The sequence below is a fragment of the Gasterosteus aculeatus genome, chromosome 12 (genome assembly GCF_964276395.1).
Source record: "Gasterosteus aculeatus chromosome 12, fGasAcu3.hap1.1, whole genome shotgun sequence".
NCBI lineage: Eukaryota > Metazoa > Chordata > Actinopteri > Perciformes > Gasterosteidae > Gasterosteus > Gasterosteus aculeatus.
Genome location: NC_135700.1, coordinates 12,673,166 through 12,691,662, shown reverse-complemented (window position 1 = coordinate 12,691,662; position 18,497 = coordinate 12,673,166). Strand labels below are relative to the sequence as shown.

Here is an 18,497-nt window from a genome sequence, read left to right as displayed (position 1 = left end):
CACTTCACAATGTAGATTTGATGCATTTCTTTCATCAGGCGGTTTATTATTGTACATTTTACAATGACTTTCTCAGAAAACCGCAATTTAACTGTGATCTATGGACGTAGTTGGTGTAAACGTATATTGGTCTACTCTCCTCAGCTCCTTTTAGTGTACGTGAAAACAGCAATAAACCAGGAAACTGCCGTGACGTCGCAGGCCAGCAGAGGCGCTCACGTCATCGGTGAGCGCCTCTGCTGGCCTGCGAAATGGGCTCGACTCCTCTGCCTTGATTACAGCGATGGTCCCTCCGCATATCAACTTTTTTTTTTTTTAATAAAAGCCTGTTCGCGATGACATTTGGAGGTACGTCCACACAACAATACAAACCTCTTCGATGGGCATTCTGTCCAGTGCCATGTTGGCTGTGAGCAGATGTGACTTGAGCAGAACTGAAGGCAGTTAATGGAACGTTAACGTTAGCTAACGTAAGTTGTAGCTGTGTTAGCCGTGCAGCTAACTAGCCGCAACCTTTAGTCTGGTGCCCACTGATAGCTCCTAGTGAACACTAAATGTCATATTTTATCGTTTTATATCATCTAAATGGAGCATCTGCGACTAACGTTAATTTATAGTGTAATGTTTTCACTTTTCTCTGTTTCCTGGGAAAATGATGACTCCACGTCGCTAGCTAACTTTAGCTAACTAACGTTAAGTCAGCCACTGAGCTAGCTAACGGTAAACATGGTGAAGTGTAGCGGCAACTTGTCGAAAACCGACATGTAACTACATTTCTATAACACGGGGTTTCTATCTGGTTCCGGTAATGAGTTTGTTTCGCTATGCACAGTTTACGAAGATGATTCAAAAGCAGAACAGTGCAATGTTCAAAAATGCTTTAAAAAATAACCTTAACGATAAGTCAATGAGAAGGTCGACGATCCTACATATGTTGAACTGGTGAAGTTCATATTGGGCCAGTCGGATGGTTTATTTTTCTAAATAAACTCAGCTAAACATACTGATAACATTCTCCCCTCTACTATTTCCATCCTGCAACTACAAGCAACTACAAACTGCCCACCAGATGTGGTGGGCAGTACGCACCACGAAAAGAGCCGATTATCTTGACTTTCCTTCTTCTTCTCCTTTTCTAGGTGAATTGGCAGTCCAGCTCAGCCCGGTGATTTCAGAACTGGTTCCTATGCAGGCCGACTGGCTTGCAAGTTTCAGTACCTGTGCAGTACAATAGACGCGCTTGCTTTGTCACGGGATTGCTATGAAACAATCTCAGGAGCGCAACCAGGAGTGCCTGCCTCCGAAGAAGAGGGACCTCCTCGTCAGTAACAGCAGTGGAGCTGCAGGGACTGGAGGAGTTGGCGCTGCAGGGACTGGAGGAGGTGGCGCTGCAGTGGGCGGAGGTGGCGGCGGCGCTGCTGCTGTTGTAGAAGATGAAGTGGTTTCCGTCCAGAACTCTGCCACGAACAGTGACACTCGGAGAGGGACCCCGTCTGGAGAGTGGCTGCGAGCTCAGCCAGGGCTTCATTATGGCGTGGATCATTCTGATGGCATACCAGCAGCAGTGCCAGTTGACCAGTACGGTATGCTCTACAAAGTGGCTCTTCCATCTGTCACCTACTCGCCTACTAGTCTTCACCCAGTGTTAAGCCACATCTCTCCAGCGTACACAGTACACTCGTCTCTCCTCCAGCATCCAGGCCTTTCCTATCCTCCTCTTGGTTATGCCCAAATCCCCCATTCCTCTCTGCAGTTTGTTAGTTCCTCATATGCAGCGGTACCCTATGCCCTACCCCCTGGCTTTGTCCCGGGATCATTGATCTCTCCCTCAGGCACCATTCCTCAGCCCCATGCTGTGTCACACCTTGTTCCCTATCCATCTATCATGCAGGATGGTGTTGTTTCCCCACCTCCCCAGGCCCATACTTTTGCCAAAGCCGCAGGATCCAGTGGTGTCCCCCTGATGCTCTCTTCAGAGCAAGCTGCCCAGCAGCACCTCGGTAATGTCGGAGTCCTGCCCACGACAGAGCTTAGCTCCCGAGGGTTGCAAGTCTTCTATCACCCGCAGGGCGCCAGGGCTTCCACTGCCAGCAGAGACCCACACAGTGCCCAGCAGGAGAACGAGGCAGAGATGAATGGATGCGACAAAGAGCAGGCAGCTAGGGAGCTTATGCTCGACTCGGCCTACGCTGCCAGAAGTGCACATCTGCTGCTGGGAGCGCCCAAGCCTTTAGCCCAAGAGTACAGCCAAGACAGAGGCTCGCTAAACCGGAGGCTGGATGAGAGGAGCTCACCTGGCCAGCGCAGCACTCCAGACAGCGACTTGGAGGTGAGACACATAAAAGGATTACTAATGTAATTCATGTCTTCTGATAATCCTTAATCCCCACATGATTTAAATAGATTTAGTTTTTGTGGGGGAAAAAACATCTGAATGTCTTTGTGTAATGTTTGTTTCCGCATTTTACAACGTACAACTTTTTGACACTAAATTCCCTGAATCAACTTTTAGGTGCAGCAGGTGGTTGGTCGCTTGACCTCCTCTAGCCAGTGTGGAGTGCGAAAAGAGGTCTCCTTTGCCCCCTTGAACCTCTCTCAGGGTTCCCAGAGAGCCAGAGACGTGGAGGGCGCGGCCATGATTTCCGGGCAGACTGCTTTTTCGACTCAGACTGTGAGTTACAACGATCCCAGAGTGACCGGTCTCCAGCAGCAAACGGGACAACCAGGCCACGCTGTCATGCTGGCCAATGGCCAACCAGTTCTTATACCCTTGGAATATCACCTGCAGCATCACCCCCTGCCGCCACAGCACTACCTAGGACCGGCTAATGAAGCCTCAGCCAGCCATGCATCTCCCGCCATGGCCTCCCCGGACGCAAGCTTCAAGGCCACTGACTCTTCAGCCAGAGTGTGCCTCCTCGAAAGGGCAGAGCTGACCACCGCTCAACAGCAGCTGCCCCAGCAGCCTCCTGTCCAGCCCGCGGCCGTTGCGACTCAGGCCGTAGCGTCCAGCCTCGCTCCTGCCGCGGCCGCCACCAACCCATCACACTTCATGAAGGGAGCCATCATCCAGCTGGCTACTGGGGAGCTGAAGCGCGTGGAGGACCTCCAGACTCAGGACTTTGTGCGGAGCGCCGAGGTGAGCGGGGGACTGAAGATCGATTCCAGTATGGTAGTGGACATCCGTGCCAGTCAGCAGAGAGCCGGTCTCATGTCGCTTCACTTCACCGTGGGGGAGCAGCAGAGCAAAGTGACCATCGATGTGCCTCCGGAGCACCCTTTTTTTGTTTTCGGGCAAGGCTGGTCGTCCTGCAACCCTGACCGCACGGCCCAGCTCTACGGCTTGGCCTGCCACCACCTGCAAGTAGGGGACGTGTGTGTGTCCATCACCCTGCAGCCGCAGCTTCAGCAGCAGAAACAAGCGCAGCTCCATCATTCCCAGCAGCAACAAAAACAGCAGAACCTGTCCAGGACTTTGACCAAAACCAACGCCACATCAAGTCACCAGCTCATGGGGCCTCCTGCCCCCCAACAGTCACGGCCTCCATCTCATTTCAGACCGGACCGCATTCACAGAGAAAGACCGAGGGACGGGGAAAAAGATGTGGTCGACAGGGAAGAGACCCCATACTTTGGGGTTGTTGGGCACTCTGAGTCACCCGTCAGACCAAGTAGGACCTCGGCAGAGCATCCGAGGAGCCAGAGCAGCTACCACTTGCACACAGAGGGCTCTACATTTGCAGGCGCAGGGACGGGAGCAATGCAGGCTGCGGTAGGGACTTCTCAGAGGCGCTGGTCCTCCGGTTCACCCGGCCTCCAAAGATACAGTACAAAGGGAGACGATGGGCCACGCCCTCAGATAAGCACCACAGGCCACACGAGGCCCTCTTTCATCCCCCAGGAGGTGAAACTGTCCATCGAGGGGCGCTCTAATGCAGGGAAGTAGCATCACTTTTTGGTAGCACTATAGAGGAGACGGCCACGAAGGACGAGGAGACAAAGAGGAAATCAAGAGTGCGAATGTAGCCTCAGACTGTTTGAGATTTTGCACACCTACAACATAAAAAAAAGAGGTCTCTGATGAGATGTTCTGCTTCGGATCGGTTGTCACTCAGCCAAAGGATACGCACCGGTGTTTTTAGGCCAGCTGATGTCCAACCGAGTCATCACAAGCTGAGTAGAACGTATGTAGCGGATGAAATGCCTACCATAGTCCTTGTGCACTGCATTTCTTCTCCTCCCTCCTTCCCACCTTTGTCACCACTTCCTAAGGCCTGGTTTCCTTCAAAGGCGTTTGCCCCCCACCCCCCCAAAAAAGCGAGGAGTTGCCTACCATCAGCAGCTCGCTTACTGTCAGTGCACGCTACTTTATGCTGAAAGCTCTGCAGAGACGCTCTGTCCCCTCCTTCCATTTCAGAAGGCTGCTCTGCGATGAATGGGATCCTCTCTCAGGCCAAGCGTGGCACGTTGCACTTGTCTTACAATCAAAATAGTGATTAGTCAATCAGTATGTCTGTTCATCAATCAGCGTCCACGCAAAAACAAAACCTCACCCTCTGCAAAAGGCCGAGGGCCTGAATGTGTAGGTGTGTTTTTGTATGAATGCCGCATGTTGCAGCGATGCTTTGTTCTAGAGATCTTCTATTGCAGTAACATCAGTCACCCTTTCTTACGTTCCTGTCCTGAGCAACGGTTTTATCTTTGTCCTTGCTACTCTTTGCTCACTTACCAAATTAAAGCAATAGTTGTGTTTACAGCATGTGTACGTGCTGTACTGCTCTCCCCCACCAGATGTTTTAATATCTGTACCAGGTTGTGAGATCTAATCCCCTCCTTTTAAAGGCGGTTAATTTTTTTGGTGTTTATTTTAATGAAATCTTCAGTATTTCTGCACAAAGCAATGCACAACAAATCTCAAGAAAACATTGTCGGTGAAAGTGGTTCTCTGTGATTTTACTGGTGACGTTGCATGTTTTATCCCCACTCTAATTAAGTGGTCATTTTCTCTTCAGCCTTTTGTTTAACATCTACTGTCCTTTGCTTTTGTACGAGGATCTACTTCTCTGGCGTATCTGATTGTTTTGTGTTGCACATAGAAAAACCTCACTCGTTGATTTCACACTGACCGTGGGAATAGGAACCACAGGATATCTTTTTTATGAAGGGAATATCGTTGAAGTATTGTTGGTGTTTTGTAGGCAGGGGGAGAGAAAAAAAGCTGACTTGCATTTTCAACCGTGTTTACAATTTAGCCAAGAGGAATGCTGCAGTTTTCTCCTTCTGACAGATTTCTGTCACTGAAAAAAACAAAACAACAGGGGTTCAATTTAAAATAAGTGCAATTAGAACACACATCAAATCATTTAGTTTCACGATCAGATGGCATTCCTCATGAAGACATTCCAATTTAAAAGTGTTAATCACACAGGTTCGTTTCCCATAGATCTTCTCACTTACCTCCGTCAAAACGTGTTCAAAAAATGTGTTTTGAATGTCTCACAGATCGCCGGTTATATTTCCTCTCATCGGACGGTCTCAGGCAGGCGCCACAAACGTGGTAGTGATTCTTCTGACCGATGTGCCGGCGCTGTCCCAGCAGGCCCAGACTGCGGTGCGTTTGTACCCGGCGTCTCTATAGAGCCGTGTGAGCCTCGCTGACGACACAGCCTGAAGCTCCGTCAGCAGGTATCGAGGTCACGTGGGAGCAGGTGTCATGAGCAGCTTTAAAGGAGAGCTTCATGTTAATACAAGTCTTAGTCATTCTCATACGCCCCCTAACAAGTTATTGGGTGCTGGAATCCTTCCCACTGTCCGTACTGGCTGTACAAATTTTCCTTCCTAATGCTTTTAATGGTTTCTCTGTATGGCCAGTATGGACAGGAGGAATGTTTGTGACAACTCAATTTACACATGGAATCATTATTTTAATTAGATATTATTGTGAGCTCTATCATTTTAAAGTGCTTTGCTTTAATACACCACAAGTTATTGTCTTGCTGTAAGCAATTTACTTAACAGCTGAAACATTTCACGTCGTCTTGGCGTTTTCTATGCAGTAAACTCGGTGTGGTGCCCTTTGTTGTCTTAAGTAAAGCTCTGTGAAGCCGCAGGCGCGTTAAACTGATGTCTGGTTATAGGATTTCTTGCTTTGAATGACCTTTTTATAGGAATACAAACCAGTATTTTGCTTAGCTACTTTCAGTTTTTTCTATCTATGTGTCCTCGTCCTCCTCCCGTATTTCATCTCGCTGAGACTCGCAGATCCGTATCTTGGGTCAAGATGCATTGGATGGGATGTAAATGGGGCAAGCGGTGCCACCTTTTGTGTGTGTGTGTGTGTGTGTGTGTGTGTGTGTGCACTTCCTGCAAATCCACCCTGTGCTGCCCTGAGCCTTTGAGCAGCTCTGCTTCGTGTCCGGGGAGTTTCATTCACATCACTGATAGTCTGTTGCTGTAAGTAATTGCACTAAATTTCCTCCTTTTACAGTGTTTTGAGCTTAAACTGTAAACAGTAAATTGAAGAGTTCCAAAATGTAAAGCACTCAAAGTCATGGAGACATCTTAGGTTCTGTTTCTGTACATAGCTGTATTTTTTTTTTGTATAGATTGCTTTGATGATGCTTGTTAATATTGCCTTAAATTCTGCTCTGTTCAATGTGTGAAGGTGAAATAATGGAATGCTCCTGATAGACTTGTATTCCCTCCTCAGGCGAGAAATAATCAAGCAGAAATTCATATTCATATTTCTGAATTGTGGTGGTGAAATTTCTGTCCCCCAGATGCTTTAACCATGAAACGTGCGTGTTTGGTATTTTTTAATACATTCTTTGCTTTGACACTTGCCTTTTCATTTCAGTTTTTTTTAATGTGTGTTGGTGAAGTAAATGGAAGCACTTTTTTTTTCTTTTTTCAAGACGATGAGAAGAGTGTCTAACTGAGGGCAATCCATTAATCACACACACACACACACTTTAATTGTCGTTGCACAAGATCAGTAGTTTCCCCCTGGAATGAATGGGATGTGTTTGGCGTCTCGTGCCTGGTCACAGTCTCTGCGTGGGGAGGCGGAGACGGACTGGCTGCAGTAATCGGATAGCTTTCCCCTGGTGGTGACGTGACGGTTTATTATGTTTCGTGACATTGGCGGTGGGGATTTCTACTCCCCCGTATGAACTACTTCCCGTTGTTTGACCCAGGCATTGAACTGCAAAAGTGAATTTAGATGATTTTTTTTTTTGGTGTCGCTGATGTCCAGTTAAATCCCGAGAACGGTTAAAAGTTTTAAAGAAGTCCGTATTTTCAGACTTTCCATTTTTCTCTTTGGCCTCGCTGTGGCGCTGCTTTTCTATGTGACGTGCAACCAATGAAAAACAAAAAAACAGCAGTTTTTGTTTTAAATGCCTAAATCTGCAAAATATATGCAATGATGTAAATGTAACATTCAATCCTCAGATATAATCCAGGTTGTATGAACTTTGTATAGTGAGTTTTAATATTGTATGGCCGTTCCAATATGTATTGATCTTTATCAGAAGCCTTAGTTGTTGACCGAAAGTGCTCCCTTAGAATACCCCAAACCTACCTGACTTTAACAAAGCATTAATATCTCTATTTTGTTGCGTTTTCATTTCTACTGGTTTTGAATAAAATAGATTTGTACTGTATATTTGTACCTCTCTGTGAACTACTTAGGGTGTTTCTTTTGTTTTTGTTTTGCTGTTTTAATGTACTTTAAGGACACAAAGATATTGTATTTTTATTGTTACAGCTAACTTGGAGACATTGCATTTATTATGTTTGTTAAGTAAACGCAATATAATATATATATATATATATAAATATAAACTATTATCCAACTTGTGTTCTGTTCCTTTATTTGAATTCATGTATCTTATTTTTCTCCTTAAATGGCATTTAGTGGTGGAAAACAGTTTGGAGATCAACATTTCGGACAGTTAAGGGGGAAGCTACTATGTTCATTTTGTTTATATATGCACAATCATGATTTAATGTCTACGCTTAGTCACTAGTATGTAAAGCTGGCAAATATATTTGTAAGTCACTTCAAATCGATTGGTCAAATTCTTATCTCAATGTTCAATCCAAATTCAAAACAAATCAAGTAGCATACAACTACAAAAATGAAATCAGAACAGTTTAGAGCAACTTAGAAAAACATTGAATGAGGACTTTAATTTGTGAACCCTGTTTTGTTAAATTGAATCACTTCACATGACCTCAATGTGGTGACATTTGATTTTCAAAGTAATGCATTTAAAATCCTGTAGAATAAGTGACATTTCATTTAACACCAAGTGATTAATTTCACAATAAAATGTACTTTTACATCTGTATGGCTATTTGCTAAAAACATTTTACTGCAACGGAGGTATAAAGAACACACTTGTCATTTTAGGAGACTATTAAAGGGAATGTGACCGTGTGTCCCCGTGTTTGTAAAACGGGGGAAGTGACTCAGCACACTGTTGCCGTGGTAAAGTCAATGTTTATTTGCACACTTTGCACACCAGGTTTCATCATGGTCTGTACATTTGTAAATCCAGTAACAGGACGGCATCCAATCAGAATGCATTGATATCGCAGCAAGCATGAATGTTATTAGCAGTTCAGTTCATTCACTTGGCCTTGATCAGAGAGATTATTTCTGTAAACATGGACGTTGAGAGAAAATCCTGATAGAATTTAAATAGAAAGGCCAATGCTTTTCATTTTTAAAAACATTTTTCCATAGAACTGTAAAAAACAGGCAGACATAAACTAACAAGAACGTATCGAACCATTCTAAGTGCAGTTTCACGACATGCAGTGCCTCCCTGGTCCACGTACTGAAAGACCAGCGTCCCTTTCAAGAGTTCAGAGTACTTCCTTTGCGATAGTACGTCGGAAGCACAGACGCCGCCGCATCTCTGTGTCCCGTCGGCCCACTGCAGGACAATCCCAGCAGCTTCAAAGAGCCACCTCTGAGAATACCCAGTATTCATATTCTGAGAGAAACAAGCGACACCTGAAGCCTCCCGTTGAGAGCACGGATCTGCCCCCGTCACAGAATGTCATCAATACGACGGTGATGAGGCCCTGTCGCTTTCATCTGCTCAACCAGCAAGAGAAAACACACCTAAAAAACAAAAGGGCCTCTGGGAAAGTCTGTCACATCGCTGCGATGTGATCCTCATGGACCGGGGTGTTGTCCCGCGGCTCGGAGTTAGATTGCCTGAGAAGCCAAACTCTTTGCATTGAAGTCCGTTAGAGTCACATTCTGCATAGTTTCAGTGAAAAGTGAATTCATTTCCCGTGAATAAATAACATCTGTTGCATAAAGTTTTGATGCACTCCTAGAAAAGTATCCGAGGACGTAAACAAAAACTCCTCTCGCTTTTTATTTCAGACAGATTGACTCATCTAGGAGTGACTCAAACAGAACCAGTACCGGTCCTTGTCTCCGCTATTTGTGGAATATTTTGTGAAACTGCTTATTGACACTGTACATCTGGACCAGCGAAGTCACGAAAAGCTGCAAAGGAGCCTCACAGGCAGGACGTTAAACAAGAGAAACGCAGACATGGCCTGGAATTTAAACATGAAAACAATTTTATACCACTGACGCCTGGTAACAAATAACCACAAAAACATTTTCACAAGAAAAATATATTCACATCATATTGCATAAATGTGCGGGAATGAGGTTAATGAATATAGATGAAGAAAATCTCTCCCAGTATGGGCCGTATGTGTCATGAGATTATCCCCAGTGCTCAGTAAAGGGAGGGAATTACAAATAAAACAGGAACCAGAGTTTAAAAAGAGTCCCCTCATTTGAATCAATAAATATCTTTCCTCAATACTACAGACCGGTGATAGAACTTCCCCTCGACTTAAGTGGTGCAGGTCACATATATTGAACATACTGTAGCTTCAGCCCAAAAGATATGAGGTAACTAATGTATTGTACAGTACGATAACAGCAGCAAAGACAGACTTCTTTTTTATGAGCCAAAGAAAAAAAAAGGAATGACAGAATATCTGAGTGTAACAAGGCAGGAAAAAGAAAAGAGATTCAAACGTTGGCAGAGACGAATAATGAGGCAAATGTATCGTGAGTGGGCGCGTTCAATAGGACAAAACATTCCTTTAGCTCATCTGTTTTAGAACTAAGAAGCATCCTATTTGGACCTGCCAATGAATTCCATGCAGTACAACTGGTGTGTTTTGTAAATCAGTTGCTGCTGTGAATGTTTGTGTCCTATTAAAGTGCCTGAGCGGTGGACACAGGCTGCGGGGACGCGCCCTGCGTCCTCTGACGGCCGCTTCGGAAGCCTGCAGTGAGGCGGCAGAGAGCCACGAGACAGCTGAGGTAGTAGAGTTTGACGGAAAATGAACTTCCCACGGCGGCAGCTTGAAGAGAGAGGTGCAGCCACCAGTAAACCCGAGTCACTGGGCGGGGGGACGGGGACGGGGGGGGGGGGCTGAGGCTACAAAGTCCCCATGGTCCATGTGCAAAAATATTTCCTCAAAAGGAAGTAAAACCGCTCCTCCTAGCAGTGAACCGTGGGACGTACAGATAAATCTCTTTACAACATGCTTTTATGTCATCATCATTCTTTTTCCTTGGTCCCAAGGTTTTTTAGGCCGTAATAAATTAGAAATTGAAGTAGTTTTTGCTGTGTGTGACGAGGCAGTTTGTAAGGCTGTCCGACACAGAAGGAGCTGGAGGTAAAACCTACGAGTGGTTCACTGTTACCATGGCAGCCTGATGGCACAGCGCAGGGGTCAATGCTGGAGGCCGGCGGTTGCTCCTCCCCCTTCAGGGCAGCTTCATGAACAGACCATTGTCGATGGAGGGGACGGGCATCGGGCAGGGGAACTGAAAGAGGCTCATGTCGGCGGTGAGAGCCGCCATGGCCGCCGGATCGTGCTCTATCTGTGTCCTCAGGGCGGGGTCGATCTTCTCCAGCCGCCGCTTGATCCTCTTGGCCTCCCTCTCACGGACCAGCCTGGCCTGCCTCTTCTCCGGCGTCTCGTTGGCCCGCTTGTTGCGCATGGCCTCCCTGTCCCTCTGCAGCCTGCGGGCGCGCTGCTCCTCAGACTCCTGCATCCTCTGCATGCGCTTGGCCTCGCGGTCCCGCAGCCTCCTCATCTCCCGCTCGTCCTCCGACTCGCACGCCCGCTTGTTCTTCTTCGCCGTGCGCTCGCGCTCCAGCCGCTGCAGGCGGGCCTCCAGCGGCTCGTTCTTCCGCCGCAGCGCCCATTTGCGCATCGGCGACTGGGCGTCCACCAACTGCTGGTAGGCCACGCAGCTGTTGCACACCAGCAGCACCCCGGCGGGATACACCGGCATCGAGCTCAGGATGTCGGGGATGGGGGGGAAGCCCGAGGAAGAGGAGTTGAGCGCGTCGGGTATAGATGCCAGTGAGGGCCCTTCGGAGAGGAGGCTGTCTGTCAGCGAGGGAAAGGAGGGGCCCTGGTCGGAGCCCGCGCACGGCCCCGTGCCGTGACACGGCCTGGGACCTTGACACTGGCTCGGGACGTGGCCCGGTCCCTGACAGGCACGATGGGCTTGACACAGGCTGAGGCTGGGGTCAGGTGCGTGACATTGGTGGGGGCCCTGACACAAAGCGGGACCGGGGCCCGGTCCGATGCAGGAACAGGTGGCGTGGCCCGGGCTGGTCATGGGGCTGCTGGAGAGGGACATGGAACAGCTGTCCCCTCCGTCGGAGACGTCCATCCTGGTTGTGTCGAGGACATCTTTAAGCTTCTCCCTAAGAAAAGACACAGTGTTAAATAGCTGGTCATACTATGTACGTGTGTTATAATACGTCCCCTTGATTATGCCTACAAGTTGGAAGCATTAGACCCCTGAAACAACAGGTATACGTACTAATTACTTATAGGAACACCTGACTCGCTATTTTAGCTTGTCATTTGTTGTATTTTCTTTGCTTTTATATTACAGCCTCTCACTCTCACCTTCTAGTATGTGTCCTGACATCGCCAGGCCTGTTTAAATCTCAAAAGGAATGGTAGTTGCTAAGCAACGTGCCGTTTTATTTCCATTACATCCGTCAATACAGTACTAATTTGATTCGTCCCTGGTGTGCTGCATCCTGCCTGATCTCATACTTTGAGACCACCACTGTACCGCTGAAGAGTCCTGCATTCAAGAAACATCATCACATCATTCTTCGAACAAACAGGGCAAACCTTTTCCTAGATTTTACTACCTTGTTGGAGTGTGATCCGCAATTGCTGACATTTTGTCCTTAGAAATATTTAAGAATTAATAAAAAACAGCGAACAACAGCATAATACTACGAGGTCAACACTGAATTATTTATTTACTAAAATGTATTTGTCATGTATATACTTGAAAACCATGGAAGCTGACTTTCTACTACATATATAGAAATTAGTGGACATATATAGTGGAAATCTGTCCACTGCTTAATTATTTATAATGATAGAACAGAAACACTTTGGTGCCATCTACATCTGTAACATTGCATCTAAAATATATCCATCTATTCGAATCCCTTTAAAAGATAAAAGTGATGTGCATTAGAGACACAGACGAGTCAAACCTGTTGAAGTTGTTGGTGTCGGTGAAGCGTGCGCCGCAGACGGCACAGTTGGAGAGGCGGTCCTCCGAGTGGATGAGAAGATGCCGGCCGAGCGAACCGGGCGAACTGAGGGCTCGCCCACACACCGGGCACACGTAGCTCTTGCTGTTGCTCATCATAGTCGTGTGCTGTTAAAGACAGAAAAACGAGAAAAGAACAAGAAGCTGAAAGAGCAGAGCTGATCGAGTTACACCCTCCACATTGAAATATATATTGATAAAATCACAAAAACATGTGTTCATCATTAAAATAGAATCTAAAAGAATACATTATTAAATTATAATTAATACAAATAATCATCTTTCATTGTTTGGGTGTAATGCACAGTACTGTATGGAGGCCAGTGATTTATCAACTTTTAAAAAAGCATTTATCACAACATGTTTATTGCTTTAAATGGAAAACTAATGCCAAGAACTAGTCTTATCATCGATTACATTGTAGTTTCATCCAAGTGAACACCTTCTCCCTCAACCTGCATGTCACCCACCTACTGATGCCGTAAGCTACTTAAGGGCTTTAGACGTGACGACCTACTAGCACGCTAGAAAACAGACTGCAATAAAGGAGGTGCAGGAGCTGCTCTGTTGTCACGGTTCCGTGGAGGCTTAAACCAGGTCCCACGCGCCCTTTCTCACCTGGTACACATGAGAGATGAGCTTCTCAGGGCTGCTGAAATCCAGCGTGCAGAGAGGACAAACAAAGTTGTTGCCGTGGTCGGCCCCGTCCTCGCTCTCCTGAGGGAAACAGAGCAACATTCATATATCGTATCTAAATCACAAACCAATGCAAGGAAGAACCAATAAACATAACATGATGCATGTTAAGGAATGACGGCGTGACTTTTTATTTATTCAAATTTCAAAGTCAAGCCTTTGTGGAGTTTCCGGCATTTGTGCGAGCGGTGGTGATGCGTTGGGTGTGTGGATGTGCAGAAATGACACTACGGAGTGCGAATGTTGTCAAACACACAATATTGCAATATGGCTTAAGTATCATATCATGTGGTGGACAAATACTGTAAGACTCGACCCCAGTTGAATATTGACCTAATGTCCTCTCGGAGTTCCTAATAGCAGATGAGCAGATATCTATTTGACTGTCTGCAGAAAAGAAGTACGTCTGAGCTAATAAGAAGCACCGACGCCTGTGCTGCTGAAGACTTATTAGTAGATACTGAGAGGAGGAAACTGCTCTGAAGGCTGCAACAGCTTGCGAGAGTCTAATTAAAGACACTATCTTGTTTAGGAGCGCCTTATTACAGAATCTTGAACTTCTGCCACATAAACGAACATGAACACAGCTTGTTTATGACATTTAAAAAACACCTCCTGATACTGTCAGTTTGAAGTTAGATTGGCCTTTACAAATGTATTCCTTTAATTCCTGTCATTCATTTATTATTTAGGAATTAATATTGTCTAATTTGTGCCCATATTTCTAATAATAAATGTAATTATTGACCGGCGTACTGACTGACTTATTGAATGAATGTACCACTGCCTACACTACATACACTCGTACCGTACATCCTAGTTTAGACACCTCCCACAAAGCAACACGGGGCCATCTGTCTTTTTTAAGGCTGGCAACTTCCATCACAGTGTTGGTATTAAACACGCATGAACTCGCTTCGGCGCGTCTTTTCCTGTATCAAGTACAATGTTTGCATTACAGTATGTCTCACGTAAGCCCCCCCCCCCCCCCCTCCCTTCCCCCGCGAATCGCTCACCTCTTTGACCCCCGCTCCTTGCAGGCGGCACTGCGTCCTCTTGGTGGTCATGTGGTCGTCGGCAGAGGTGTTGGATGAAGAGTCTTCGCCGTGGTTGTCGAGGTCACTGTCACTGTCGTCTATGGAGGTAAACACAGCCCCATCAGTACGGGCAGACGCAGACACGGCCGGGCTCGACCCCCCCCCCCCCCCCCTCCTCCCCCGTTGCGTACCTGAGATGCTCTCCTGCTCTTGTACTTCCTGGGAGTTGTTGCTGCAGCATTCATTGTCTTCGGTGAATTCGTCCCTGCCGTCCATGTTAATAGTGTGCTGAAGTCCTGTGGTGCCTGAAGTGTGGAATGGCCCTGGTGGTAAAAAAAAACTGCAGTCAGTGAGATGAAAGTGTTTCCAGGGAGCGAATGTGGGGATGACATGACGATATAACCCGGGTACCACGGCCGTCAGGTGTTTTATTTGCGTCACATTGACATTCCCTTCTGTTTCGATTTGACAGGAAACATATTCAGTCCCGATGCATAGCAACATTTCATTATTTAACATTCTACTCATAATACAATGATGTAGTAGAGTTGGATGGTGCAAAAACATTGCCTAAGGCATCAATAAATGAGAACCGCAATTCAAATTTGCAAATGAACCGGAAAATACACACAGGAATTGATTTTACAAGGACCATGGTTTTTAAAATATGTCCATTCATAAAAATAATAAACATGTCAATGTAATGTAAATTAAATCTGACGTAATACACTTGTGACTGCCGTCACATAAGAGGGTATTTCAACGCTGTTATACTGTTTGTATTCATACACACATTTCTATCCACACAAGAAAGATGTGACCTGGCTTCCGATATGAGAACATTTCGTCATCCATCCAACGCAGGAGATTTTCAACATGAATAAAGGTGAAAAAAAGAATTTGATGCTCCACACCAGCCGAGTGGTGCGTATTGAACCATCCGCCGCCGAAACGTGACGAATGCCAAGCCAGCAAGAAAAAGAAGGGGGGAAAAAAAGCACACTGCCATGCGTGAACGTGCACGCACACATTAACTTCATTTGCATCCCAACCCCCCTTACCCCCCACACTTTTCCCACACACACATCTCCACGGATACATGCTAGCTCTGTTTCACCAGCCTGCTGCAGTCCCACGGGGAAGCAGCCTGCACTCTTTCCTCCAGCTCGCTGCCTCGCCGCGTTCCTCTCGGTCGGTACCACCCACACACACCCGACAGCCTGGCTCGCCCTCCGTCCTCCCTGCTCGCACGCAGGGAGGACTACTTCCATGTCTGCACCATTACCTCTGAGAGGGGGGGGGGGGGGGCGAGGCTCCGTACGGTGGCGGCCCGTATGGACCCTCATTTACATCATGGCAATGTCACCATTCGTCTTCTAGCTTTTGTTGTTTTGCTGTCGGATTCCGCTGAATCCCCCCACGCCCCCTGCACCTCCCCCCATCCCTCCTCCTAGTATGACACTTGACCCTGCAGAGGACCTGTATTTCACAGCCGACGCGGTTTTGTTGCTCTCCTGACAACGACGCTCCCCCTCTTTGGATCGCTGAAATGAATGACAGCTGAGAATCCAATTGTCTTTCTCCGCGTGCTCCATCGACTCAGATCACACACGGGGAAGAGGTTCAGACTTCAGTTACCTGAGACTGGCAGAAGTAATTACAGTCCTCGTCACAATCCTGTGTATTGCATGCACACACCCACCCACGCACACACACACACACACACACACACCCTGGAACAGTGTGTGAGGAGAGCAGAGGTATAATCGTGATGTTAGTCATCCCACTGGCGAAAAGTTAGTATATGAACACAGTTCTGGGGACTTTTCGCAGAGAAATCCCCACATTCACTGCAGGACGTATTGAACTATGAACTAATACAACAAGCCGGCTGCACGGCACATAGCCAATGATTGATGTGTGAGAGATACCCATCCCCCCAGTGCCGGGGCTCTGTCTGTACATCTGTCTCTCCTCGCCCCCCCCCTGCCTCCCTCCCTCCCTCAGTCTTTGCCACTGTGATGTTATCTCTGAGTCTGTGTGTCTGTAAGCAGGAGGTGACGCAGTGTCTGACTGAATCCAGACAAAGAGACAAACTCATCAGGCAACAGACACACAGAGGAGGGAGAGAGGAGGGGGGGGTCAGCGGGGGGAGGGGGGGGGGGGGTAGCATGCAAAGCAAAGAACAGACAAAAGATAGAATGCCAAAACTCTACTCAAACACCAAGCAACGGGGGTCCCGGAGAATCCAAGGCGCCCTCTTTCTCCTTTTCAGCCGCCGTGCCCTCCACAAACACACACATGCAGACACACACACACACACACACAGCGTTGGGGGCCCAAACATACACAGGAGACTGAGGACAGCGGGGCCAGACATCTGATCAATTCTCCCTCTGATTAACTGTTGACGTAGAGCTGGGAGGAAGAAGGTGAGGTCAGTAACCACGGTGGGAGACTTTCTTTGGTCCGTTTGCGGCTTAGATGAACATATCGATCATATCATCTCAATTAGAAGTCACATTTATTGACATGCTTTCATTGGGCCTTTGATGTTGGCCACATTTGGAAACATTTGGCTAATCTTGGAGAGTATTTTGGGGAAAACTTGTTTTAGCTCTTTTAAATTCAATTTCGCGAGCTTGAAATTAAGAGACCTGAAAAATCAGTACCTGTAAATTAGGTTCAATTAACCTGGATAAACGTGTGTGCACTTTCTGAAACACCGGAAAAGTTCTGAAACAACCTGCGCTGTATTCTAGCCGAGTCATATAATCGAACATACTTTACGTCTATTTACCATGAAGCCAATTCTAATCAACTTTAGTAGAATAACGTTGTCGAGCATCAACATCAAGGAGGAAGACAAAGCTGGAAAGAAAACACTGTTGTGTTATTGTCTGGAATTTGCCTGCCAGTCAGAATGTCTCCCTGCCTGTCTAGTCTGTCTGTCTGTGTGTGTGTCCCCCTCCATGTCTGTCTGTCTGTGTGTCTCCCGCTATGTCTGTCTGTCTGGTCGAACCCTCTCAGGGGGAGGACAGCCAGTTAAAAACAAAATCAAGATCAAGCAGAGGAGAGTCAATGTCCAACACACAGCGCCTGAACCCTGTGGACTTCTGTGGACTGACAGTGTGCTGCTGCCCCTCCCCCCCCAAAAGGAGGATCCACGGGACGGAGGCCAAAAGCACAACGAGGGACAGTCCATGTAGCGTATTCACACCACGGGCCTCATCAGTGTTCTTTGGTTTCTGTTGAGTTAATGTTGTGTAATGTACGCAGGGAATGAAATTAGCACCTGCTAACAGCCAAAGACAAGATAGTCGTTGGCTAAATGTTGGTAAACGGTTCATGTGACCTGTATTACACGTCTGCTCGGAGGCCGTTGGTGTGTACAACTCTAAAAGCGTTCCATTTGGATTCCAGACCACGATTGTATTTGAACGCTTCATTAGAACGAGATCCAAACGGGAGGCTACAGTTCATACTCGGGTAGTGCCATCGAAGATTGGTAGGAAAGCGTGAGGACAATGTGCCTCTATCGGACAAACACTCGGTATAAGAAGCGTGTACGAAAAGGCTCATTGCAACGAGAAACACTGTAGATCTCTCATCCAAATAAAGGGAGAAAAGAAGACAACACACGCATTGATTGTAACAACAGGAGTCCTGCTAACGTTCAGGGTAAGTGCAGACATTTTGAAAAGCTGATATCGATTGGGTTTATTATCAACTAACTTGCCTACTGATTTTTTTAAATTCATATGTCTATAAAAAAAAGAACAAGATAACAGTGAAAAAATGCCCAGTTCACTTAAGCAGATGATGCACTCAATCAAAATAGCTGCCAGTTTGTTGTCAATACACAAATTGTTTAATTAACCGATTGCGCTGTATATCTTTCCTCTCATCTCGTACTGGGTCCGAGATGTCAAAGAAAACTGAATAAACACCGTCATAACACGGTAGTGTGACGACTCTCCAGGTTTGCTCCTCGAGACACCTGGCTGAGACGGGCTTTTGCTAAAGGACAAGACTCCTCAAAACAAAACTCAGAAGCCCAACACGATACCAACAAGTCCTGACATAATGGACATTTTAAGAAAAAGTGT

The 18,497-nt window shown here is 46.7% G+C and overlaps 2 protein-coding genes across 5 annotated transcripts in view; one reads left to right on the top strand and one right to left on the bottom strand.

Annotated features, from left to right (window-relative positions):
• Positions 1–206: 206 nt before the first annotated feature.
• Positions 207–7,856, top strand: atxn1l (ataxin 1-like). Its single transcript, XM_040168919.2, has 3 exons — positions 207–348; positions 1,140–2,329; positions 2,513–7,856. The coding sequence occupies exons 2-3, from the start codon at positions 1,262–1,264 to the stop codon at positions 3,944–3,946; spliced, it is 2,502 nt and encodes an 833-aa protein (XP_040024853.1). The 5' UTR covers positions 207–348; positions 1,140–1,261; the 3' UTR covers positions 3,947–7,856.
• A 630-nt stretch (positions 7,857–8,486) lies between these two features.
• znf821 (zinc finger protein 821) overlaps positions 8,487–18,497 on the bottom strand; it is a 12,992-nt gene continuing 2,981 nt past the window's right edge. For all 4 annotated transcript variants that reach the window (XM_040168986.2, XM_040169002.2, XM_040168980.2 and 1 more), the window contains exons 2-6: positions 14,580–14,711; positions 14,368–14,486; positions 13,274–13,372; positions 12,597–12,763; positions 8,487–11,777 (exon numbers count right to left, since the gene is read on the bottom strand). In XM_040168986.2, coding sequence (XP_040024920.2) covers positions 10,823–11,777; positions 12,597–12,763; positions 13,274–13,372; positions 14,368–14,486; positions 14,580–14,711 — 1,472 coding nt within the window. In that variant the 3' untranslated portion in view covers positions 8,487–10,822. The remainder of the gene's footprint in view (positions 11,778–12,596; positions 12,764–13,273; positions 13,373–14,367; positions 14,487–14,579; positions 14,712–18,497) is intronic.

Coding starts and splice junctions, on each gene's coding strand:
- atxn1l (XM_040168919.2), top strand. CDS start 1,262: ATGAAACAATCTCAGGAGCGCAACCAGGAGTGCCTGCCTCCGAAGAAG. Junction 2,330..2,512: donor CTCCAGACAGCGACTTGGAG/GTGAGACACATA, acceptor ATCAACTTTTAG/GTGCAGCAGGTGGTTGGTCG.